General features: G+C 46.2%; 1 protein-coding gene across 1 annotated transcript in view; it reads right to left on the bottom strand.

The window, feature by feature from the left end:
• Positions 1 to 23,886, bottom strand: part of LOC147668784 (alpha-2-macroglobulin-like protein 1) — a 200,665-nt gene that overhangs the window by 52,286 nt on the left and 124,493 nt on the right. The window contains exons 19-24 of the mRNA XM_086948432.1: positions 18,513 to 18,738; positions 17,774 to 17,900; positions 14,410 to 14,531; positions 7,039 to 7,090; positions 3,593 to 3,679; positions 2,590 to 2,766 (exon numbers count right to left, since the gene is read on the bottom strand). Of these exons, the coding sequence (XP_086804558.1) occupies positions 2,590 to 2,766; positions 3,593 to 3,679; positions 7,039 to 7,090; positions 14,410 to 14,531; positions 17,774 to 17,900; positions 18,513 to 18,738 (791 nt within the window). The remainder of the gene's footprint in view (positions 1 to 2,589; positions 2,767 to 3,592; positions 3,680 to 7,038; positions 7,091 to 14,409; positions 14,532 to 17,773; positions 17,901 to 18,512; positions 18,739 to 23,886) is intronic.

The following is a 23,886-nucleotide window of genomic DNA, read 5'->3' as shown; positions in this document are numbered from 1 at the left end:
CGGATAAAAGGGTGCTGATATGCGTTAATACAGGCGATCACCCTCTTGTAAATAGGGCAATATTTTTATCTCTGCTTATCTTTAAATGCCAAAAAGGCAGAGATATGGCCCTAGTAAATATGCCCCATAATTTGCACCCCTGCTCTTTCCCCCAAAGCAAAGCCTCTTAACAATCTGATTCTCAGACTTGCATCCTTGTATAGCTCACATTAAGGCACTTTTCTTTCTTTTTCTTTGAGGGCTCCATGAGAGTGCATGTATTTCTGGGATCTCTCCATCATGTGCTGCTTCTTCCCCCACCAAATCCCAGACCTCCTGTCCCAGAGTGCTTCCTGCTGCTCTCTCCTCTTTTGCTCTTTCCTTTATGTGCTGTTTTTTTCTTTGACTGGTTCTCCAAATCCCATCGTATTTCTCTTTCCCAAACCTGCCCAGTGCGGCCTCCTCTTTGTCTTTATTAATATTGTTTTTTTATTATTCTGCCCCATCTGTTGCTCCCCTCATCTGCGGTCTGTCGTTTCCCTCCAACCACCACCTTCATGCTCCCTTACCTGTGATGGTATAGTTAAATGTTGAAATGAGAGAAGAATTAACATTTAAAAAAACAAAAAAAAGACACTGAAATGTGCCAGTTAGAGTCTAGTTAATTAACTTTAACTTGTGCCCCATCAAGTACTGATTATTAACTCGCATATCACCATGGGACAGTGGTACTCATTAGCAATTTGAATACTGTTTAAATCTAATAAGTGCTATCAATGTTGTCATTGAACACGTAAATAGTGATGCAAATTATTATGAATGGGTAACTCACCTACCACGGGTGATTAGATAATTCAGGAAGGAGGGGGTGCCTTAAAAAGCTTGGGAGCACCAACAAACCTATGAGTTTTTGGGTAGTCACAAACCTCTTTGTAGCCATTCCCTTCCCTGGAGACTATCAGGGATTTACTCCTATCTAGGGCAAGAATAAATTAATCCCACTGTGGGAAAATAACAAACCCAAAATATATCAGGATTTAAGGGAAAGGGCTTCTTCACAGAAAAAAGGGGAATATCAGGTAAACATTGTGAAAATAAGATATTGCTCCAGTCTGTCCTTTATTGATGACCGTTTTGCAGGTTGTCCAGTTGTGGTTCACAGACACCTAGAATGCAAATAACCAGGTGATATCAGGACTTTGTTTCACAATAGGTGATACAATGTGGAGCTGGCCCAGAAGATACACGTGGACTATGGCAAGGAAGGGATGAGTAGGGGGTGCAGGCTGTATAAAAAGTAAAGAGTCTCCGTACGGGTCCAGCTCCCAAGATATTGTTAAAAACAGGGGTCTACAAACTTTTCTGTAGTGAGCGCTACTTCTGATCAGTGAAAATCGTCGTGAGCTACTAGAGTCCAAGCACCTCGCGAATCTTTTTAGAGACGGCCCACGCCCAGTTTCATTGACTGTAAACCTAATTTACAATTTGTCCTCATTGTTTTAAACTTTAAAACAATGAGGCCGAATTGTGCGTTTCACATCACAATTATTAATTACCTTGGCTTAAATCATTGTTTTTTAAGGCAATTCTGAAAAGAAACTCATGAAATATTTGACATGCTTGTATACAATGCAAGAAACATCAGATCCACCCAGGGGGCATTGAAGGGATCACCTTTCCAATAAACCTTGGTTAAATGTTAGCACAATGGAGTATTCCTCAAGGTGGGTTTCCTAGAAATTGGCTTTAAAGTCAAACCTTTTAATAGCAGTTTGTGTAATTTTGGTATCTTACATAGCCTCCAATCATTGAAAGATATATTTAGCATGTTTATTCAAATCTACCTTCAAACTTTTTATGAAAGAAGGCATATATTAAGACAATCTACTGGACGGAGGCAGGACGGGGAATGACAAATTACAAAATCTCATACACTCCGTCGACTGCAGGGCTCTCCCTCATGTTCGACAGATCCCACAAGCTCAGACACTTCAAGTTCAACTGGGGTTACTGTGACACTACAGGCAGCCTGCAGGCATGGCCATTAGACTGTACCACTATTGCCTCAGCAGCACTGATATTTATCAACATAGATGAAGAAATGCCTCCACATAAATCATAAAATAGCAGTGGAAGCATTCATTGCCCTCTGACACCAAGCTAGAAGTATCAGCAAAAAGTACCCCCAAGTTTGCAGGAATTATAATACAAATAAGTGTACTGTAGACCCCTGGCTAAGCAAACATTTTATTTCCAAAATCAGCTTTACATTTCCAGTCCAAACACAATCTGCTTTGCCACAAAACACCTTTTCATTTTGGGCAAACTGTATTCCCACAACAAATTGGGTACACCCAATACCAACTGCATTTATTGAATGCATGGATTGGTTCCCTAAATAACAGCCTGTCCCTTTCTTTAAGGACTAACGGGCACCACTGCCATTACTGCTCAGAAGGTGCCGCACATGCTGCTGTATCACAATCAAAAGCCTAGGGTCAGGAATGGTCACCTTTACCCAGGATGCCCACCGAAGCAAAATAATGCCCAAGCCCTAAGATGCCCTTTACAAGAAACAATGACACATTTATATCAGCCATCTGCACTAACCACTCTTCAGGTACTCCTCTGCCTTTTCTTTAATCTCCAGTGTCATCTGATTGGTCCTCGTTAGGTACTGCATGATGTAGATATTGGGGGCAAACTTGACCATGTTCTGCTCGCCACAGCCATAGGGCATGGTCAGGAGTTTGTCGATGTTCTGCAGGGCAGTGCCCATGATGTCACCTATACAGAATAGGGGCAGTGCAATGATGAGAATTGACACATATACAACAGCACTGAACACAAGCTCACAGTTAGTAACACCAATGTAAAGGTTTAGGGAACAAACCTATGGCACTAAAGATCTAATGTACTTCGATGTTTATGAGATTGATAAAGAAGGAGGGAAAACATGAATCATAAAGAAAGGGAATAAGAAACATGAACAGAGAGGAGAGAGGGAATGGGGAAAGAAGTAAAGGAGAAAGAGTGGAAAAGAGTGAAAGGGAGTGAAAGAGAAAACAATCAAGAGGGAAGAAGGGTGTGAAAGAACAAATGTGGTCATGAAGTGTGTGTGGGAATAGGAACAAAAGTTGGATTAAAAAAACAGGCAAATAGAAGGGAGTAAGGAAGGGAAAAGGAGGAAGCAAAAGTTGAACTGCTGGCAAAAGGAGATGAGGGAGGGAGGTATAAAAAAGGGAGGAGTGGCATAAAGGAAAGGAAGGTGGCACTGAACCATTAGCCAATGCAATGAGCCATGAAGCAAGGCGATGGGGCAAGACATGATGCAACAAATCAGCAGATCAGGAAATTCTCTATTGAGACACAAAGGGATGCAATGAAGTAGGAAGTGATGCAGAAAATCAAAGTGGATGTGGTGAACCACCAAAAGAATTTCTAACGTTGGAAGTGTTGCAACAAAATACTTGCTGCGACGAACCACGGGAGAATATATTGAATCATGATGGAATACAAGGAAATAGGATATTGGTACAAGAAGACAAGAAGGGATTCAATAAATATAAAGCTCAGCAAAAAGGCAAGTCAAGATAAGGATAGTCTCTCCTACCCAGGGCAGATACATGCGCTCGCTCTGAATCCTTCAGAATGTTCTTCGGGAGCTTCAGAGAGACCAACTCTGATACCTCACCGTCTCCTAGGGGAAAAAGATCAAGAAACATCAATATCATATCACCGGTAGAGGCTAGAAACCTTTGAAAGTAGAAACCTAACGCCAGGTATTTTTCCCCATTCGGTTTCAATTTAACAAACAACTGCTCATTCACAAAAGGCACTTCTTATAGCATAACATCTCATTCTTAAATGTGCACTCCCCGATAGCTGGCGTGCTGCAGAAGTTGTCTTAATCTTTAAAAAGGGGAATAGATCTCTTCCCTCAAATTACAGACCTATTAGTTTAATGGACACCCTGCAAAAACTCTATGCCAAGCATCTGTTATACCGGATAAATGATTGGCTGGAGGAGTCAGCAATAATCTCCAAATTTCAGGCAGACTTTAGGTCCAAGATTAGTACCCTAGATCAGGTCTTCAGATTTTGCTGCATATATTGGAAGTATGTACATATTAGGAAAGGTCACTTGTATGTAGCGTTTGTAGATTTGAGAGCGGCTTTTGACCTTGTCCCATGCAACCTGCTCTGGAGATCCTTAAAGAAAGCCGGCCTGCCAGAGAGTCTTCTGATACAAATAATTGAGTTGCACGCTAGAAATCATGCCAACATTAGATGGGGTCCAAATGGTGAATTGACGCGCGATATTCCAATTGAACGCGGTGTCCGGCAAGGATGCAATTTGGCCCCCACCTTATTTTCTATATTTGTCAATGATGTTCCTGATCACCTGAATGTTTGTAGCAATGATTCACCACAGCTTAACGGAGAGAGAGTGCCTGCGCTGCTCTTCGCGGATGATACCATCCCAATATCCCAAACCAAGAAGGGACTCCAGGCACTCTAACTCCTTTAGTAGCTACTGTGTGATCAAAGGCTTAGAAATAAATGTTGACAAAACAATGTATGGCATTGAATCCTAGTAGACCGGACAGAGGTAATTTTACTATGAATGGCCAAATTTTAGGAACTGTCGATAATTATTCTTATCTGGGGGTGGTACTCGATACAAAGCTATCATGGAAGGCCCAAATCGAGAAAAGTAAGGTGTCATATGCTCAAAATGTTAAACCAATAATTAATAAGTTGAATGCTAGTACAAGCAAGAGTGTAACACCTGTACTTGAACTCTTTAAATTTAAAATCCAATCTGCCGCCCTATACGGGGCTGAGATATGGGGACCATGGGCCAGGGAGAGCTTTCAAGGAATGGACAACAAATTCATGAGAACAATTGTAAGGGTTCCCACTAGTACACCACTAATTCCCCTCCAACTTGATCTGAATTTTAAACGTACTGATCATCTAACCATCATAAGACCATTAATGTTCTGGATTAGGTTTTGGTCCACCCCAGAATTGCTAGATTACAGGAACAGCCTTCGTGAGATACTGAATCTTGATTCTTTTAATTCCATTTTATGGTTTAGGCATATCCAAAAATGGCTTTCAATGCTGGGCCTGTATTCATTGTGGGAAAATCCAGATAATTGACCACCCTCTGCTAAAGCCATGGTAAAGAGAGCCTTCTGGTCTTATATGGATAACAGGGTTGTATATGGAAGTAGAAATGGGACCCTAACCCAAGACTTTTTATCTTTTAAAGATGAACCCTGTTTTGAATCTTGTTTGGACGAAATAGAGCCCCCTGTTGCTAAGACTCTACCTGAAATTCAGGTATGGGAATCTTATGTTGAACTCTAATTTAGAACGTTGGTCAAAGAAAAAACTGGAATGTTCAAATAACAAAAGTGGGATATGTCCTATGTGCTCAGTCTCATGTATGGAGAACGATGTCCACATGTTGTTCATATGCAAAGCGTATTCAAAAGCTTGTAAAAGATGGCTAAAACCCATGTGTGTACTCCTAGGAACTAGATCTTGCCTCACATCATATAGGATCTTAAAAACGAATACTGCCCCGTTTATTGTATTTAGTATCAGTAGGTTTCTTCATTCAGTGTATATTGTTCGGAAAAAAATCGGGTCAGTTGCTTTGAGTAGGGCCACTTTAAAACTTTCCTCCGCTGCTAAATGAACTGTTCTAAAAAGACTGATGAATGTATGCATGTGTGTCTTTTATGGCCAGCTGGCCGAAATAAAGATTTAAATGAAATAAATTAAATGAAATGTGCACTCCAAGATCAACAAAAGTCAGTGGAGTTTTGCTGGTGGGAAAGAAGTCTCAAGGGCCACAAAGACTGAAATGGGTCTCATCAGTGGAATATGGATCCAATTTTGGGTGGTCTGCAAACACTATAAATTGTATTGGACATATTCATTGCTAGCAGTATCTTGCCAGGAAAGTGACCCAGTGTTCCCCCACGTTTTGTTTCCCTTTCTTGTCCACTCCAAGATCCATCCTTCTTGTTAGTTTGTTACATATGCTATGCAGCAGCTGCGGGTCATCTGTTTTTACTGTCCAGATCATTCACAATATGGATTACTCTGCCCATCTTGGGCAGGAGTTTCAACTTTTAATAGTTGGAACTGAATTCAATCTGAAAACGCGTACTCATCTATGAATCTGTGGATTCACTTTTCCATTGCCCCCCCCCCCCCCACTCACTCGTCCTCTAGCATGCTCACCCCAATCTTTGATAATTCCCTCTCATTAAACACACAAACTGAGTTAAACGTGCTAAAAAATGACGGGCTGGAATGCTTCCATGTGTGATTGCCAGTGGCTAGACTATTTGCAAACATTCCTACAATTATCTTTTATGTATTTTGATGTAACGATTGTGTGTGTTCCTGTTCAGAGAGGACCTGACTAGGCATTCTGGGTTGCACTGTTCCTACTGGAGCAGGACCAAGGCTGATTTGTGAATGACTGGGTCTAATCTGAGGTGGCACAGTGGGTTAAAAAGGAAACAAATGATTTCCAGTAGTTAGGCTATTCCTCCCATCATCTTTCCATGTTTGATGTCACACCCTAAGTGACCACGTGTATGCTCAGGCGTGAGTCTCCAAGTTGGCTCCGACTGAAGAGGCCCAACTACGTCGAAAAGGGCTTTGGTTGCCTGTGTTCCGGTTCAAAGAGAAACTGGTTTGGAAGTTCGGGCTGGACTGTTCGTATTCGAGCACAACCAATGTGGATGAGCATATGGCTGGGTCTAACCCAAGACGGCATACTGGGCAGAAAACGATTGGTTGGAGTGCTTCCCCAAGCATCTCCTAGCGGTTAGACTATTTGCAAGCATTCCTCTCATCGTCTTTTGAGTGTTTACATTCCCTCTCAATGAGGCAGTCTCCGTTAGTCTCTCCCAGGGAGGAGACTGACACTCTGCTGCATCTGAAGCAAGCATGCCTTCTATATCCTAGTTGGTTCTAGTGGTGAAGTTTCCACATGTCCCTCCCACAAAATGGCAGTCAGAGCTTTACCTTGTGCACAGAGGAGAGAGCTGTGAGCCTTCTCCTGCAGGACGCCACCGGGCTGAAAAGACAGAAGAGGAAACAATCAGAGAACTTCCAAGTGAGTCAGCACTCAGCATGCACTTCAGAGACACACACAGTCGTTTGATCCAGTAAAGTACCACTGACTAGCTGGCCCCATCTTTGCCGCGGGACCCATGTTACACCCCAAAAGGGATAGGAGGGCCCAGACAGACGTAAGGCCGCCATTAAAAGCCCTAGTATGACAGATACCTGGAGTAAAGTTACAGCCAGAAGGCAGGTTACTGGAGTCTGGGTTCTCAGATTCAGAAGCCACGTGATGTCAGGTTTTTCAGAAGGATTCTAGTTTGACATCAGTTTTATAGTGCGATATTAGTCAGACTTAAGTGTCCTGAATCTGGCCCAGAGGCTAGCATCATATTCCTAGAGTAATACCACATTCTGATATTATGTTCTTGGAGTAACATTTCAATCTCCTGCCATGCTCCTTAAGTGATGTCAAACGGAGCGTGTGAGTGAGTGTAACAATTCTAAAACCCACATGTTGACAGACCTAACGAAACAATGACATATTGATTAACATGACACATAGCACTAGCTTTTTCCTATCACCATTTCTCTTTCCCTTGCTGTCTCTCTCTCTCCTTTAATCTCTTTCTTTCACTCTCACACTATCTCTTGATTTCCATGGCTAGAATATCCCAAAAGAACCATCCCATAAAGGAGGTAAAGTATTACATATTCATTTGAAAAACGAAATACCTTACTGAAGTGATAAAGAAATAGACCACCACACTATCTTTATTGCTGTTGTAATCAAGTAAATACAAATAAATGAAGTGGTTTCATTTAAAATCATAAACAAGTGTACACTTGTCTTTTAATATTGAATGTAACTTCTGGTTTTATCGCTCCATCGTAATATTAACAGGATTTGGGAAATCTAATAGTGTTAGCAACCAGTCTTGGATTGTTATTGTTCATAATTCCAAGACAGCTATCAGATTGCAGATAGATGCAGAGTGTTTTCAAAAGGAAGTGTCAGTCAGGACACAAAGTATTCTGCACTACACAGTCTAAAGTTTCCAAAGATTTTAGGCAACGAGTTTCAACCAATCCGTTTTCCTCATGGCCTTGAATACTTATAGTGCACAATTTCCTTACAAAATTTAACATAAATAGACATAGAAAACGCCTATGTGAGTTTGGTTCAAATAATAGACATGGAAAAACATTTGTAAGCTTGATTGTCTGGTATTCTGAATATAGGCAGCTCACGTTTATGGTCACAAAAAAGAATCGTTCTCATATTACTGTCAGACTCAAACAAATAACACCAAAATATAAAGAAAAAATATATGTTGCCATGGGGAAAATGAAGGGGGAATAATTTACATGTGAAGCCGAAATGGATAGGATAATTTTTTTCTATGTTCGCACGTTTACTGCAACCATGGCAGGACATGTGTTCACAAAGTACAATCAACTTTTAGCAGCATAGAGGGCAGGTTTAACGGTTGTATGATGGATGGTACAACGCATGCCTGAAAAACGCATGCCTGTACCACGCAGTCTCTACCATGACTGCATCTTTACCAAGCATGTCTTTGCCACGCATGCCTTTACCATGCAATTTCGTGGTAAAGAAATGGAGGGTAAAGGGACATGCATTCTAAAAATCATACCATTGCCCCCTGCAGTGAAACTTTCCTTTTTTCTCACTGCCCTGAGACCTACAAATTTAAACCCACACCCTAAAAACTACTCCGACCCCAGCCCCCCTGCCCTGAGCCCTAAAAACTGGCCCCTACATCGCTGAACTACCCAAACTCAGCACCTCTTGCCCAGAAGCCTAAAACTGCCTCCTGCCCTGTAAACTGTCCCTTTTCCCCTGCCCTAGCCCTAAAAACTACTCTGCCCTAAAAACTACGCCGACACCAGTCCCCCTCCATGAGCCCAAAAAACTGTAAACTACAGCCCCCCGTTCCCTGAACCCTAACACTGCTCCCTGCACTACAAACAACGAACCCCTCCTGAGTCCTAAACCCTACCCCACTCCAAATAACCATTCCCCCAAAACCAGGCCCCAGCCCCACATACCTCACCACGTCCTCTGCCGATTCCCCATTGTCCTTTCTCTTCCATTTTTCCTCTTCCACCAAGCTGCTCGGCAACTAGGCCACGCATCACGCATATGTGTAGTTAAGGCATATGCGTGGTTAAGGCAAGAGTGGTTAGGCATGTGTTGGTCAGACACGCTTGGCTGAGCCCGCGTTGTTCCGACCATTTCCCAGGTTTGACAGCCAAGTGGCTTAAGTGTTCCTTTCAATCGAAATGCAAGCAGACAAGAGCATCTGCCTAGTGGCAAACAATCACACAAGTGTTAGCCACAACATGATGAATTGTGTGTCTTCATCCAGACGTCTAGAAACCGAGACAACAACAGTTCATACTGCATAACAAAGGTAAAATAATGACCGTACTATGCACAGTTTTCGCAATACAATCCATCTCAAAACAGCTAGCAGCTTCGTAACCTACCGGGAACCACCTGCTCTTCCCCAAAAGTATTCAGTATAAGAAAGATATCCCACACCACAAGAAAAAAAAATAGGTTTTTTCCTATGTCTATTGTTCACGGTAAGTTTTTTGTTTTTTTAAACAGATTTTTATTTGTCTGAGCACACATAGAATGCATAGCCCCGAGCACCGGAGACTTCTGCCAACATCAATGAAGCAAGAATATCATCCGCAGACTTTAGCAAGGAACTCTAACCCCCCCCCCCCCCCCCCAATTGCGCTACTGTTACAAATAGAGAGAAAAGAAAAACCATTGTACAGAAGACATGCACAGTCCAATCAAGACACTTCACAGCATTGTCAAACATCCAGGGGTTAAGACGACAGGAGGGCGGCTCTATCTGGCGGAGGGTCCAAGTCCAGCCCTCGGTATTCTGCCCTCCTCTTCCATATCTTAAAGTGTTTGCCAGGGCGTTACTCCAGTCCCATACAGAAGTCCATACCGTTCTTCCAGGCGGCCAAGGGCGGGCCTGAGACGCCTTCCAGGCCCTGGCAATGTCTCGCTTGGCTAAAGTAATGCCCAGCAGCTACAAGTGACGTTTGTATCTGTTGCCCCTAATCAACTCCATACCATTCAGCAGCGCCAACTTAAGTCCAGAGGAAGCACCCAGGCCAACACCTCCAACAAGCATCGAAAGACCCCGTCCCAGAACCTCTGCAGTACAGAACAGCCCCATGTAGTATGCAGTAGTGTACCCACCTCCGATCCACACCGAAGACAGTCCGGGGAACCCATCATACCTGCCCTCCACAGGCGCGGTCTTGCAAAATATACATGGTGTAAATACTTAAATTGGAGCAAGCGTGTGGAAATCGCCGCTGCTCGCGGGCTCGCCAGGGCTTCATTCCAGTCTTCTTCCAACTCTCCAACATCCTCCTCCCACGCATCCTTGAGTTTATGCAAATCGGAGGAGCAATAGTGGACCAGAGTGATATATACACGAGATGTTCTTGATGCAATTTCCCCCATTAATAGTTTGGCCTCTAGCGGGCTAAAGTCAGGGAGCTGCTCTAGTTCTGACAAATAGGGCGTTAGAGCATGCCAGAATAGGAGATATTTAAAAAATTGAGTTCAGGGCATCCCAAATTCATTCTGCAAGTCCTGAAAGGATTTAAGGCAACAGCCCGACATCACATCATAGGAGGAGGAGGAGGCAACCCCCCCTCTCCCATCGACCACCCCACCTATCACTGCCCAGGTCCATAAGATTGTTCCAGTCTCCCCCTATAATAGAAAGGGTGTCGGGCATGGTACCCCAAAGGGACATGAGCGTCTCCACCATAGGCCACTGCAGCAGGGGCGGGGCGTACATGCTACCCAAAGTCACCCTGTCTACCCCCACCCTGCCCTAAGACATACCTGCCCTGTGTGTGAGTCCAGAGTCTATCATGCACATATGAAATCCGACGATGTATAAAAATAGCTACCCCCCTTGACCCCCTCGTAAAGACTGAGTGGTAGACCTGTGTGTATCCAAATCGTTTGAGGCATGGTACCTTCGAGCCGAGCAGATGCGTCTCCTGTAATAACATGACGTCCGCCCCCACCCTCTTGGCATACCGGAAGACTGCACCTCTTCACCTTGTCCAACACCCCCCTCACATTCCAACTGAGTATGCGCAATGAGCCGGGGCCTACCCGCCCCTTCCCCCGCAGCAGACATAGGGCCATATTTCCGTAAATGTTACCAGTGTCCTGGTGACTCAGCATGTCAAAGGCACGATCAATACGTAGCAGCGTAACAAGCGCAAACAATCCCCTCAACCCCAAACACCAATCCTCCCCCCTCCTCCCCCCACCCTGCACCTCCCAAACATGGAAGCACCTGTTGAGGTCTGAGCGCAGCCCAGTCCCCAACAGGGGATCACGAACCCCTCTTTAGTGATGACTAAGTTTTACTGTCTCATCTGTCCTCTGTCCATTGGAAGACTTCCTCTGGGAACAGCGTGCAGGACTTCTAGATGGCCCACAACTGCGCTGGGTATAGCAAGGCGTACTGGATGTTGAGGCCCCGGAGACAGGCCTTAGCCGCAAGGAATGACTGGCGCTGCTGCTGCTGTACCAGCCGTGTATAGTCCGGGAAGAGGAGTATGGTGGCATTGTTATAGAGGAGAGGAGCCTTCATCCGTGCCTGCCGCAAGATGGCATCTCGGTCCGCATAGTTCAAAAATTTGGCAAGGATTGGACATGGGCGCGCGCCAGTAGGGGGCTTCTGCATGAGGGCCCGATGGGCCACTCCACCACGAAGCAGCGAGATAGAGCGTCCGAGGGAAGCCAGCTCACCAGCCACTGGGCCAGAAAGTGCTCCATATTGTTGCCCTCACAGTCAGCCGGAAAAACCACGAAACATAGGTTGTTCCGTCCAGCACGCCCTTCTGCATCCTCAACCCTCATGGCGAGGCCCTTTTGATCTTTTCCATTGTTGCTACCTTCTTCTTGAGCACAGACATGTCATCCTCCACTTCAGAAATGCGATTCTCCGTACCGGTGATCCTTTCCACAGCGTCCGTAGGTCCTGGCGGAGTAACAATGTCCGACCCCACTGCCCCAATCTTGGCGTCCAGCATGTCCCTGGACTGAGTTATGGCCGGCAGCAATGCTGCATTGTCGGGCACTGAGGTTTGCGGCCCCCCCCCACCACCTGCCACCTGCCCCCCCCCCTCTGTAAATTTATCAAGGGTCCCTTGCTTAGAGTGTCCACCACCGGCACCTCCTTGTGTCATTGTGGCCGTATATGATATAGATTGCGATGTGGCCCCTACCTCAACTCCTGCCAGTCCCTACAACCGGCGATTCGTTTGACCAATAGGGAAGGCCGCGGGCCAATTCACCTAGACTAAGAGGCGCCCCACTACTGGCCATGCACTGTGGCCCGAGACGGCCACTGACGCACACCCTCAGGCCTCCAGATCGATGCTCCCGGCCCCACCAGGAGCAGATCGCATGCACCGCCAAGCCCGTCCGCCGCACCCGTCACACCCGCAATCAACGCAGCCCGATGTGGCCGCCCAGTGTCCCAGAGGCAGGGCCACCCCCACTCTGCGGGAGATCCAGGCAAGATACAATGTGGGGGGGAGAAATGGAGTATGCGTCCTCACCCACGGTGTCAAATCCCCATACCCCGCCGCAGCCAACTTACCACCGCCGGCCAGGTCAGAATGATGAGCGCCCGGGACCCCAAACTCCAGCCAGGCGTCCCAGCAGGCCTCCCTGGTTCACCGGAGGGCGGTCCACAAAGTCTCTCCGCTCCACCGCCCTCGGAAGTAGAGAGTCATCACAATGTCTGAGGGAATCCCAGTGCACTGCCCAGGAGACATAAGATGGCCGCCGCAGGGGCGTAACACAGGCCCACGCATCCCCCACAGTGCGGGGGGCCCTCAAGCTGAAGGGGGGGCCCCTCAGCACTGCACTTCGGCCTGAGAGCTCCTAATAGAGTCCGGAGGGGGCCCCTCCACGCACCTGGCAGGGGGGCCCCCTCAATTATAGTTACGCCACTGGGCCGCCGTCCTCACCAGGCTGTGCATGGAGTCTCTCCTGCTCCCTCCGGGCGTCGCCACTGGCCCACAGCGTCATTAGCCCACAGCGGAGCCATGCAGCTCCGGCAATCTCATTCACCACGGGCAGCCAGGTCCGATGTACGGCTCGTGGCGGGCATCACCACCGGCCCGAGCACTCAAAATGTCCACCGTCCTCCAGGGGGCCAGTCCGCCACTAGTGCCAGTTTTCCCGGTTCCTCTCCGACCAGCCCATTCACTCAGGGCCCCCGCTGCTCAGCCCGGAAGTGGGGCAGTTCACCGCGCACTCCGACGAACACGGCCTCCCCCCGGCAGGGGAGCAGGAATGCGCCGCGGCAATCCGGCACACCGGCACCCCACCACCAGCCAGACAGACAGCCACAGCCTCAGCTAGGTACGGCACTCCAGGCCCCGGCTCAGTAACCCGGGGTGCTCACCAGGCCGACCCCACGCCTCACTCCATCGCACAGTGCCCCGGGGGCCCCCACGAAGGACTGTGGGCCGCCTGCGGATAGCGCCGGGTCTCCAGCAGCAGGTGGCGGAGCAACGCTCAGGGTAGGATATTTATAAGGATATTTACGGGGCTGGCCGGAGCAAACCTAACACGGCCGCCATCGCTCCCGGCTAAGCCACGCCCCCGTTTACGGTATGTTTAATAAGGAAATTGTACACTATGTTTTCTAGGCCATGAGGAAGGCCAATTGGTTGAAACAGGTTGCCTATTAAATCTTTGGAAACTTTACGACTGGAGTGTGGAATAATTTGTGTCCCGACTCACACTTTGCCTTTTGAAAATACATAACGGTATCTGCATCTGTTTATCCGCACCGGCCCGCTTGTAGGAAGAGACTGGGCTACGAGTGGGAACTTTCAAGACAGTGGCTACCATCTTACAATGGACAAAGGGATGGAAAGAGAAAGTAGGTGTCAGAAAAAGAATGAAAGAAAACCATTTACCTGATGTCTGGTGGGAGGACAACCTCAACCAATAAAAAAGCAGGAAAAACCTGCTCTGGGTAAAAGGCAAATCCAAGAACAGGGAGGAAGGCCATCATATCAGGAGGAGGGAATTGAAATAGACAAGAAAGCTGTCAAATCATACCTAAAAGGGCTGACCAAATTCACACTCCTAAGTAGACATTAATGTGTTGGTCACAACACTACCTGCAGCAAGACCGCAAAACTAAACAATGAACAAGAAAATAAATATAGTCTAATATGGCAAGGACACAGCTGGGAGTAATTTCCCATTAGAACATTTACCTTGACAAGAATGGGCTTGATGATTGTGTCAATGCGCCCTTCCGTGGGTGTCACAGTGATCTCATTGCCGCATGCGTCTTTGGAGTCCAAAGCTTTTGTGGTGACCGTCAGGTTCACTTCACCTGAAAAGTGGGAGAGGACACTGGGTGAGATAGGCCGACAAGGTGACGGGGAGTGGCAGGATCCATGGAGCAGGTGAATAGAGAGAACGAGAATGTAAGGTGTAAATGAAAGAGGAGGAGGTAAAATCCGAAGGGGATAACAGCATGAGTAAAGTAGGCACAAGAAGGTTGAAGTAAAGAAGGAAAGAAGAATGGAGGTCTGGAATAAAATAGCCTGTAGGGCAAAAAATATGATGGAACTGCTGGTGTCACATGATGTATTTTGTGTGAACTCATCTACAAAGCAATGTGTTATGGTTTTTAGCCCCTTATTAAAACTGTGCATTTAACAATATCATCTCATTGCCCAAAATGCCCAACTTACTTCATGGTGTTTTAACTCTGCGCTCAGCTCACTTAACATATTAACTTGCATCATTTTCCAATAATTGTATTTAGATTCAGTTTGTGGGTTGAATTTCCTGTGATGAATATGAACAGGAGTGTAGAGAAGAGGTCTATCACAGACAGTCTTCATTGCTTAGATTGCCTGATCTAAGAAAGACTCCCTTCTGAAGCCACTTTGCCTTACCAGATTCTAAATGTTCTTGGTAATGAGAGGTACTTCCTTGACCGGGTCATTTAATTCATTTGCTGGAGAAAAAAAATACAAAAGGCAGAAATTCCCCAAGCAAGTTTTGACTGCAGACCACATTTTTAAAGTTTTAGTTCAATGTAAGTATAGCTAATAGAACAGAACAAACCAGAGGAACTAAAATTTGCAGTGATAAAGAAAATTCGTACAAAAACCTCAGGACAGAAATATATAGCAAGAGGGTAATGACCCCCATGAAAATTACACATTGATTGCATTGAGACAGTGGCTTCATCCTCATAAGGTCCCCTTAGTAAGTAAGGTTTACCGGAAAAGTGGGGAAGAGGACGTTGCTGTCCTCTTGCCTTGGCAGATTTTCATGTGGAGTATTTGTGTTTCCTCCATTTTGAAATAGAGTAAAAACCCAATTGGAAGATAGTCCGAAACCACTGGAAAATGTGAAGATTTGACATGACCACCTGTGACTCCTTTCCTCTGTAGCTCCAGGGAGCCATCTGTAATTTACTGCCTGTAGCTCACACAGCACAGGAGCAAATGATCAACCAAGGGTGGCATACTGGGTGACAGACGCATCCACGCCTCCACCACCAATGCGATCGGAATCAATGAAAAAAATCATCAAGCGAGACCACTGCTCAGCAAGGAGGAGAACACAGTGATGTGCCAACCCCAGGTTTCAAGAGAGCCTACAAGTTAGAGCAAACGGCATCTTCTTAGCCAAGATGTGGTCGTGGAGCACCTTCCACGCTGGTCACAGAGGGGCTTCACAAGACCCAAGAAAGAGTTCCGTAAGATATCTGAAAGTCACTCAAAAGAAATGGGTGCATCAGTTGACTTCTTTCCACATACACCGTACCAACAGCCAAAGGGCAGCAGTGAGTCAATGGTGTTAGTTGGCCAGTGAAGTTGGGAAACTGTACTTTTTGAAGTTGCCAATTCAGGAAGGTTCCCAACTTCCCTCACCTTCACCATACTAAAAAACTCCTGCACTAAAAATATTGGTAGCAAAGTTTTTCGAGGAGTACTTTTTTCAGTTTTATACTTCGAACACTACTTGCATAGCGCTAGTTCCTAATCATTGACAGTCAGCTGCTCACGGGCATGTGAAGTGCCCCTTGAGGCACCCACACGGCTTCACTATTTCCTGGCACAGAAACAGATATTCCTGATGTCCTGAGGACGCAGTGTGTGGCTTGACAAAGAAACCGAGAGCTGCTCCGACCAATCAATAACTATGGTAGAAGCCACTCTGATGAGCAAATCTTTTCTTGAGCTGGACATTTTTCGTAGCCACTTCTTGGCGTTTTAGCTTTTTCTGTCTATTTTTCCATTGATCTGGATACATGTTTAAGTTTGTTCTACAATGGAGATGGTGGGAGCGGAAGGTGATAGACAACTTTTCACCATACATTTTAATCTGGTCTCATTGAGAAAATGACATTATGAATAATTTGCAATTCAGGTTTTGAAGAAAAGGCAGTCTTGTCAAAACTGAGTTACAACACATCTGGCTAGTCCTTTCCGTACACAATACATTTATTGAATGGGCTGAGTCAATGTGAGAAATATAAAGATGGATTAGACCGGTCACTGGCATGATATTTACATCTGGACCCTATGGGGGTGATGTTTGTAGTCACCCCAGGGGGCCCATAGATCGAGTTTTAGGAGTGATCTCCTGTAAGTGAGGACTGACTTTCAGTTGCGATCAAGTTAAGTAGCCGTTTGAGACACAATCATAATCTATAGGATTATGTTACTTGAAGACTCCAGATGCGACAACGAGATTCGGATGCTAAAACAAACTAACTTTGACTTTGGAGAATCAGATAATCCTTCTCCCCATTTAAGGCCATCTTGAGACAGGGTAAATCTGTTTAGGTTTTTCTTGTAAATAGTTCAGTCTGTGCTGCATTTTGAATTGAATTAAATGACATTTGATAAAGAATAGGAAATCCCCTATATGTTCCTACTGGACATAGATTAGCGGTACACTCATTCTAGGTGCCCATGGCAGCAGGGTCACCGGCAGCCAGGTTCTACAACCACCGTGCTTAGCATGGCACTGTGTCTCCATGTTGACGAGGCTGTAAATGGTGGCAGTCTGACCAATATAAATCAGTGGGCTCTTCAGCCACCATTCCGTGGGGGCGTTAATGCTGCCTGATAACCGTCAGAATGATGCATGGAGGGAAAAAGCAACAAGGGACAAGGGCAGGAGATTAAAAAGATTAATTAAATCTGTGGGGAAAATGGTAATGATAAATTGAGCTTGGTATGATCAGAGGAAACTTAAAGTGAGTGTGAAATGAAGAGGCGATTGACTGACTACAGAGGATGAAGGGGATCAGGATGGAGGAAGTGGGAGGTGAGAAGGATGATTTAGGGAAATAAGATGGGGAGGGTACGAATGAGAGGGAATGAAGAGATGAGTAGCAACTGCTTGCACGGAACGTCTGAGGAATTAAATGATTTAACGAAGAGATGAAGCCTTTAGCTAAAAGAAAGATGAAGTAGTAAGGAATGAAGGAAGGAAGAAAATTAAGGCAAACAGAAGAGGAAAAAGGAGAAAATTAAAAGATGTAAGAATGGAGAAAAGGAATAAACAGCAGAAGAAAACAAACACTGAAGCAAGAAGTAGCATTACCCAGCTTCATCGCTGTCACCGACCAAGAGAATGTCTTCCCTTCGCTGGGACCGAGACAGGAGGTGTACTCTCTTTTAGGATGGGCTTCCACCTTGAACTCCTCTGATTTCAAAAGATGAATTTGGATCTGCAAGGGACCAACACATCACATAAGTCTTCACATTCTCTAGTTGTCCCTAACTGTTGCATCTTTTACTAAACATCAGTTACAGTCCTAATTTTGTTATCTTTCTGCCACATTGATTTTTAGATGACCTTTAATATTTTTTCACTTTCTGGCACCTAGCAACCAAACTGCCTTTAATTCAATAGTTGATTAATTCCCCTTGAATGTGCAGAAAGGGGCCCAAGATATCTTAGGGATATTGAAACATTATCAAAGATATATCTATTGTTCTTCAAAACATTGAAAAAACGAAACTGTCCTTCCTAGAATAACATGGAGACCAATTTATTAAACTATTGGAAGAAAGGAACTAAAAAAAAGGGAATTTGACAAGGGTGACCCTGAAATATTATACATATTCAATATGAACACCAACCAGCAGATGTAGGTGAATAGCCCTGTCGGTAATCCTTGCCGCTACTGACAGTAATTTTCTACTGGAGCACGCCCATCAGTCCATCCCATGCATGATAAAATATTGGGTGCCTCGTTTGCACAAGATGCATCTCTGAAATCCCCATCGAGGTCTCAGGTCTTGGCCACTTCGCTCTGCCCTGCTCTCTATGTACTCGCCTTCATGGACTCCTTCATATAGTTGAAGACGCTGGCCTTGAGGGTGAAGGTCTCGTCCCGCACCACGGAGTATGGCAGTGAGAGCTCTGCGAAGAAAGGCTTGAAAGCCCTCAGCGTCACTGGGGAAGACATCCCAAAACCGATATCCGCCAGACAGAAGGTACTGGCAACCCAATCTGTGATGGTGTCGGGGACGGTGACAGGTACTGTAGCGGTCCCAGACTCGCTGGAATGAGAAAGGGGAAAGGTGCAATCAGAGGGATATCTAGGCCATGAGGTCAGGAGCTAAGAGAGTGAGATTAGTATCAATGTTTTGCAGTGGTGCAACATTAAGTAATGCTACGCCAATCCCAGAAGGAGCTCCTTATCCCATAGTCAGAAGAGCCAGAACACCACATCATTTCCGGCCACAAAGTGCCATGGTCCACATAACTAAGGATAGCACTTTCAGCTTCCTTCATCCAAGCAACAGCTATGAGTGGTATGAACTGCACAAAATACCATTCTAGCTGTCTTTTGATAAATTACCGCTCATGTTCAGCACAAACAGGTCTCCATCATAGATACCTGGGGGCCTATTTACAAGCCCCATGCACCACGTTGCATGACGCTGCGGCAGCACAACCTGCTGCGTGATATTTAGAAGCACACGTAAAGCCATCCTGTGTGGCTTTACCTGTGCTTGTAAATATCGCCCCTTTTCACGCAACACTGTTAGGCTCTTGGCATGGGTGTCGTGGGTGTTCCCATGCTTCACCCATGTCCTTTGATACATTTTCAGATTTACGAACAATCGCATACCTGGAAATTCCATCAAGGCGCAACGAGGAGAAATGTTTTCCATTTCTCCTCATTTTCTTCCTCTTGCAATGCGTGCTGCATTCTATAGAATGCATTGGAGGAGGAAACCACCTCAATTGATTGTTTTGTGTATGAAGGTGCCCCTTTCTTGCACAAAAGCAATCTCCCCACAACACAAACATCCTTGCAACATGCTGCAGGGCTGCCTGTGCCGGTACATGGCTGCAGTTTGCGCGCCAGCACAGGGGAAAGCACAGAGATGCAACATATTGGAAGTATGTTGAATGCCTGAGCTCCGAAACTACAGCAGCATGGCGCAGCAAAATGACTTGCAGTACGACGCTGCATTAGTTTCTTGTAAATCTGCCCCCTAGAGAAAACTCCACACTCTAAAGGTACAAAAATGCATGGAATATTACCAACATTGTCCTCTATATACATTACCCGTTGCGTTGTGTATACTTGAAATAAGCTGTACATATAATGTTCTATCGAAACTACCTTCCCAATGCAGGGTCTTCTCCAAAACTACTGATGATCCCCGACTAAAATACAGTTAGTAAAACGGTCTTCTTACAAAAATAACTGGAGGGTAAATCTGTCTGATGGAATTTGCAGAAAAGCATATTTGTTTGACCAAAACCACAGGGGCAACAGAGGTGAAGTCTGTTATAAAATGTATGTTGAGTGTCAAAGTGCAGCATCAGTGGCCCGGTCACTTAGCCACAATGGGTCTAGTGCAATGTTTATCCTCTGGGGATTGCCAGAGTGATCAAGGCTTGTTAGATCACGGTAACAGATGAGTATTGAAGTTGAGTGAAAAGTATTGTGAAAGGACGAGGTGAAGAACGTAATTCCTCACTGACAGGTATGAGCAGTGTCCTATGTTCAGGCATCAGCAAGTTTGTGTGTCCCTAAATATGGAAACTCCCAGCAGGTTGTGCTACTTACAGTAGGCCAAGAATCATGCCATCGGCTTACCACTCATTGATAACACAAAGGACAGAGTTCCTGACCTGAGAACAACTTCTCATCAACTTGCTTCTGTATAAGATTAACAACAAAATCACCATGTAAGTTATAATGGTAGGAAAGTCAGCATCAAGGTAGGCTATTTACTTTAGTTACTCTTGTGGTCAATGTAGGAAACTGGTTTTTGTTGCCGTAGTCTCCCCACTTTTTGCCTGGCATTTGATGCAACTTTGACTGAAGTGCACTGGGATCTCGCTAACCAAGTCCCCGGTGCCAGTGATCTTTCCCAAAAGATGATAACTGGTAATTTGATCCCCCAAGTGACCAGGCCTTTAGCACCTCTGTAAGTCCCTAGTAAGTGGTACCTCTGGTACCTAGGGCATAGGTACTAAAGAAGGTCCCCAAGTGATGCAGCATATCAAGTGCCGCTCTTAAGGAAACCGCAAACAAAACAGGTGATGGACCGAATGTGGATCAATGTCACACATTCATCCCAGTCCAAAGATCTGGGCCCAAATCCATCGTTATTTTGCACTCCACACCACCCTGGGTTAGACAATGGCGATATGCAAATCAGCTCTGACCCTGTGCCCCATGGGAACAGTCCAGTCCGAACTACAAAAGCCATGTCCTTCCCAGAACGGAATCAAGCATCCGAGGACCGGACCGGTTTTGAGGTAACACCTCTCATCAGCCCGGCTAGCTTGACTCCAGTGGTGTGGAGTGCCTGGGACCCACATCTGGGCATTCCCAGCGCACTTAGGGCGGCAATTGCAAACAAAACAGGTGATGGACCGAATGTGGATCAATGTCACACATTCATCCCAGTCCAAAGATCTGGGCCCAAATCCATCATTTTTTTGCACTCCACACCACCCTGGGTTAGACAATGGCGATATGCAAATCAGCTCTGACCCTGTGCCCCATGGGAACAGTCCAGTCCGAACTACAAAAGCCATGTCCTTCCCAGAACGGAATCAAGCATCCGAGGACCGGACTCGAGGTAACACCTCATCAGCCCGGCTAGCTTGACTCCAGTGGTGTGGAGTGCCTGGGGCCCACGTCTGGGCATTCCCAGCGCACTTAGGGCGGCAATTGCAAACAAAACAGGTGATGGACCGAATGTGGATCAATGTCACACATTCATCCCAGTCCAAAGATCTGGGCCCAAATCCATCATTTTTTTGCACTCCACACCACCCTGGGTTAGACAATGGCGATATGCAAATCAGCTCTGACCCTGTGCCCCATGGGAACAGTCCAGTCCGAACTACAAAAGCCATGTCCTTCCCAGAACGGAATCAAGCATCCGAGGACCGGACTCGAGGTAACACCTGTTAAGGAAACCAGCAGCAAACTCATACAGACTGCCACTGCAGGCAGTGACAAGGTTCTCTAGAAAGTGAAAATACGACATGACACTTTAGCCATATTCCCGAACTGCATGTAATATTTGTTATTCAGAAAAGGGTGTGGTGATGAACAGAGTGTCTGAATTAAGCAGACCACTCTTACCCAGTCCAAAGATCAGGGCTTGATCCATCACCGTTTTTTAGCTCACTGCACCATCCCAGCTCAGAACTTGGCTATATGCCAATTAGTCTGACCCTGGCCCAGTGCATCATGGGAACAGGGCAGACCAAACTACCAAGCCAATTCTTATACTGGGAAGGAAACAAGCTACCGGGGACCGGTTTCTGGCATTTCAGCCGTCTTCGGCCCGGCTTGCTTGAATCCTGATGGTGCAATGAGCAAGGGACTCACATCTGAGTATACCCTTTCTCACTGCACCATCAGGATTCAAGCAAGCCGGGCCGAAGAAGGCTGAAATGCCAGAAACCGGTCCCCGGTAGCTTGTCTCCTTTCTGGTGAAGAATTGGCTTGGTAGTTTAGTCTGCCCTGTTCCCATGATGCACTGGGCCAGGGACAGACTGATTTGCATATAGCCAGGTTCTGAGCTGGGATGGTGCAGTGAGATAAATAACGGTGATGGATCAAGCCCTGATCTTTGGACTGGGTAAGAGTGGTCTGCCTAATTCAGATACTCAGTTCATCACCACCCCCTTTTCTGATTTGTAATATTTGTTAGTCTCCTCCAAAAAAGAGGTAAATGAACAGGCAAAAAAAAGGGTTGGATAGAGGGGAGATATTTTGGTGCAAGAAGCATCAGTAGGAACAAAAGACCGAAAACAGAGGGGGCGAGGTCAAGCCAACCAGTGTGCCTCCGGGTCCTGTGTGTGATGCTGCCCTTATGTCCCGCTCCACCCCTTTCAGCTGAACCCATCGATTGTCCAGTGACCCCAAGATCCCCCACGATCCATTTCAAACATTCAGCTCTGCATCAGGGCAGCAAGTGCCCTTGTCTTTACACAGTACCTTGTCCGGTGTCAACCCCTACACATGAAGTCCCTGTATCCATTCAAAGAGACTGTGTTTAAGCCCTCATTCAAAGTCAGAGGAACTGCGCCACTGTGCACATCAGGCCTCTGCAGTATCCCTTGCTGATTGGCGGGGATCGTCCAGCAGATCTGATTCAGTACAGGACGACAACTTTCAAGTTGGCGGGATGCAGCAACATGTATGCTATTCCCATTGCTTTTAGCATTTGCTTGACGCCACTGAAGGACTGTTTCTGCAGTTGGAGGACAGCCGTGATGCATGATGTGGTTCACAAACTACGGATCTCCTTGTTTTCGGGCCATCTGTAGGACTTCACAGTCACTGTAGGTGAGGAACTTCGCTATGGCAATCTGGGACGAGCTCCTGGCTGCAGTGATAGGGCCAAGGATCTATGCGCTCTCTCCACTGCAAAGAACTTAGACAGGCTTGCAATCGAGAGCACTGCTTTAATCCTCTCCTCCTGGAAGACCTCCAGATTACCACCCTCAGCGCCCTCACGGAATCTCAAGAACCTGAGATTACACCTATGGGAGCACCCCTCTGCAACCTCTAGCCATGCCTCCATTTTACTATAGTGAGCTTCGAACCCAGTCACTGCGGCCATCAGCTGGCATCTGTGACCTGACTCCATTTCCACTGATCTTTCAGACATTTTACGCAGGTCAGTCCCAAGTAGAATCACATTGAGCACCAAACACTCAAATTTTTCCTGTGCCGCATGCACTGAAGCCTCATTGCCCGCCAGGATCTGAGCACCCAATAGTTTGTTTGTACCCCGTAGGGCTTTACCTTCCACAGACTGCAGTCCTCCACTCACACTGGTCAGTAAATTGGTCCATTTTCATTTGTTGGGTGCCCCTTAACAGTCTCTCCTTGCCCGTATTGCGATGGGGTGTATGCCTGTTGTATGTGATGGAGCAGTTACCTACCTCCACCAACCAGGCCCCTCCGCCCGCAACACTCAGCCTATGGCTTCCCATTGCTGCAGCAGGCATCAGCGGACTTTGGGGCCATGCCAACTGGTTCTCCTGTGCCGGCAGGCATCCAAGAATCCAGAAGTGGTGACTGAGACTCAAGCATCGTCTCACCCAGTAAGGGATCTCAAGCATGTAGGAGGGCCATGGAACTATATCAGGCAGTCATGCAGGTACACTAGCGCAGTCCAGACCTATAGTACTCTATGGGTGAAGGTGCACCACCA

The sequence above is a fragment of the Lissotriton vulgaris genome, unplaced genomic scaffold (genome assembly GCF_964263255.1).
Source record: "Lissotriton vulgaris unplaced genomic scaffold, aLisVul1.2 SCAFFOLD_2599, whole genome shotgun sequence".
NCBI lineage: Eukaryota > Metazoa > Chordata > Amphibia > Caudata > Salamandridae > Lissotriton > Lissotriton vulgaris.
Note: the sequence above shows the minus strand (reverse complement) of the source record. Positions and strands in the feature narration are given on the sequence as shown.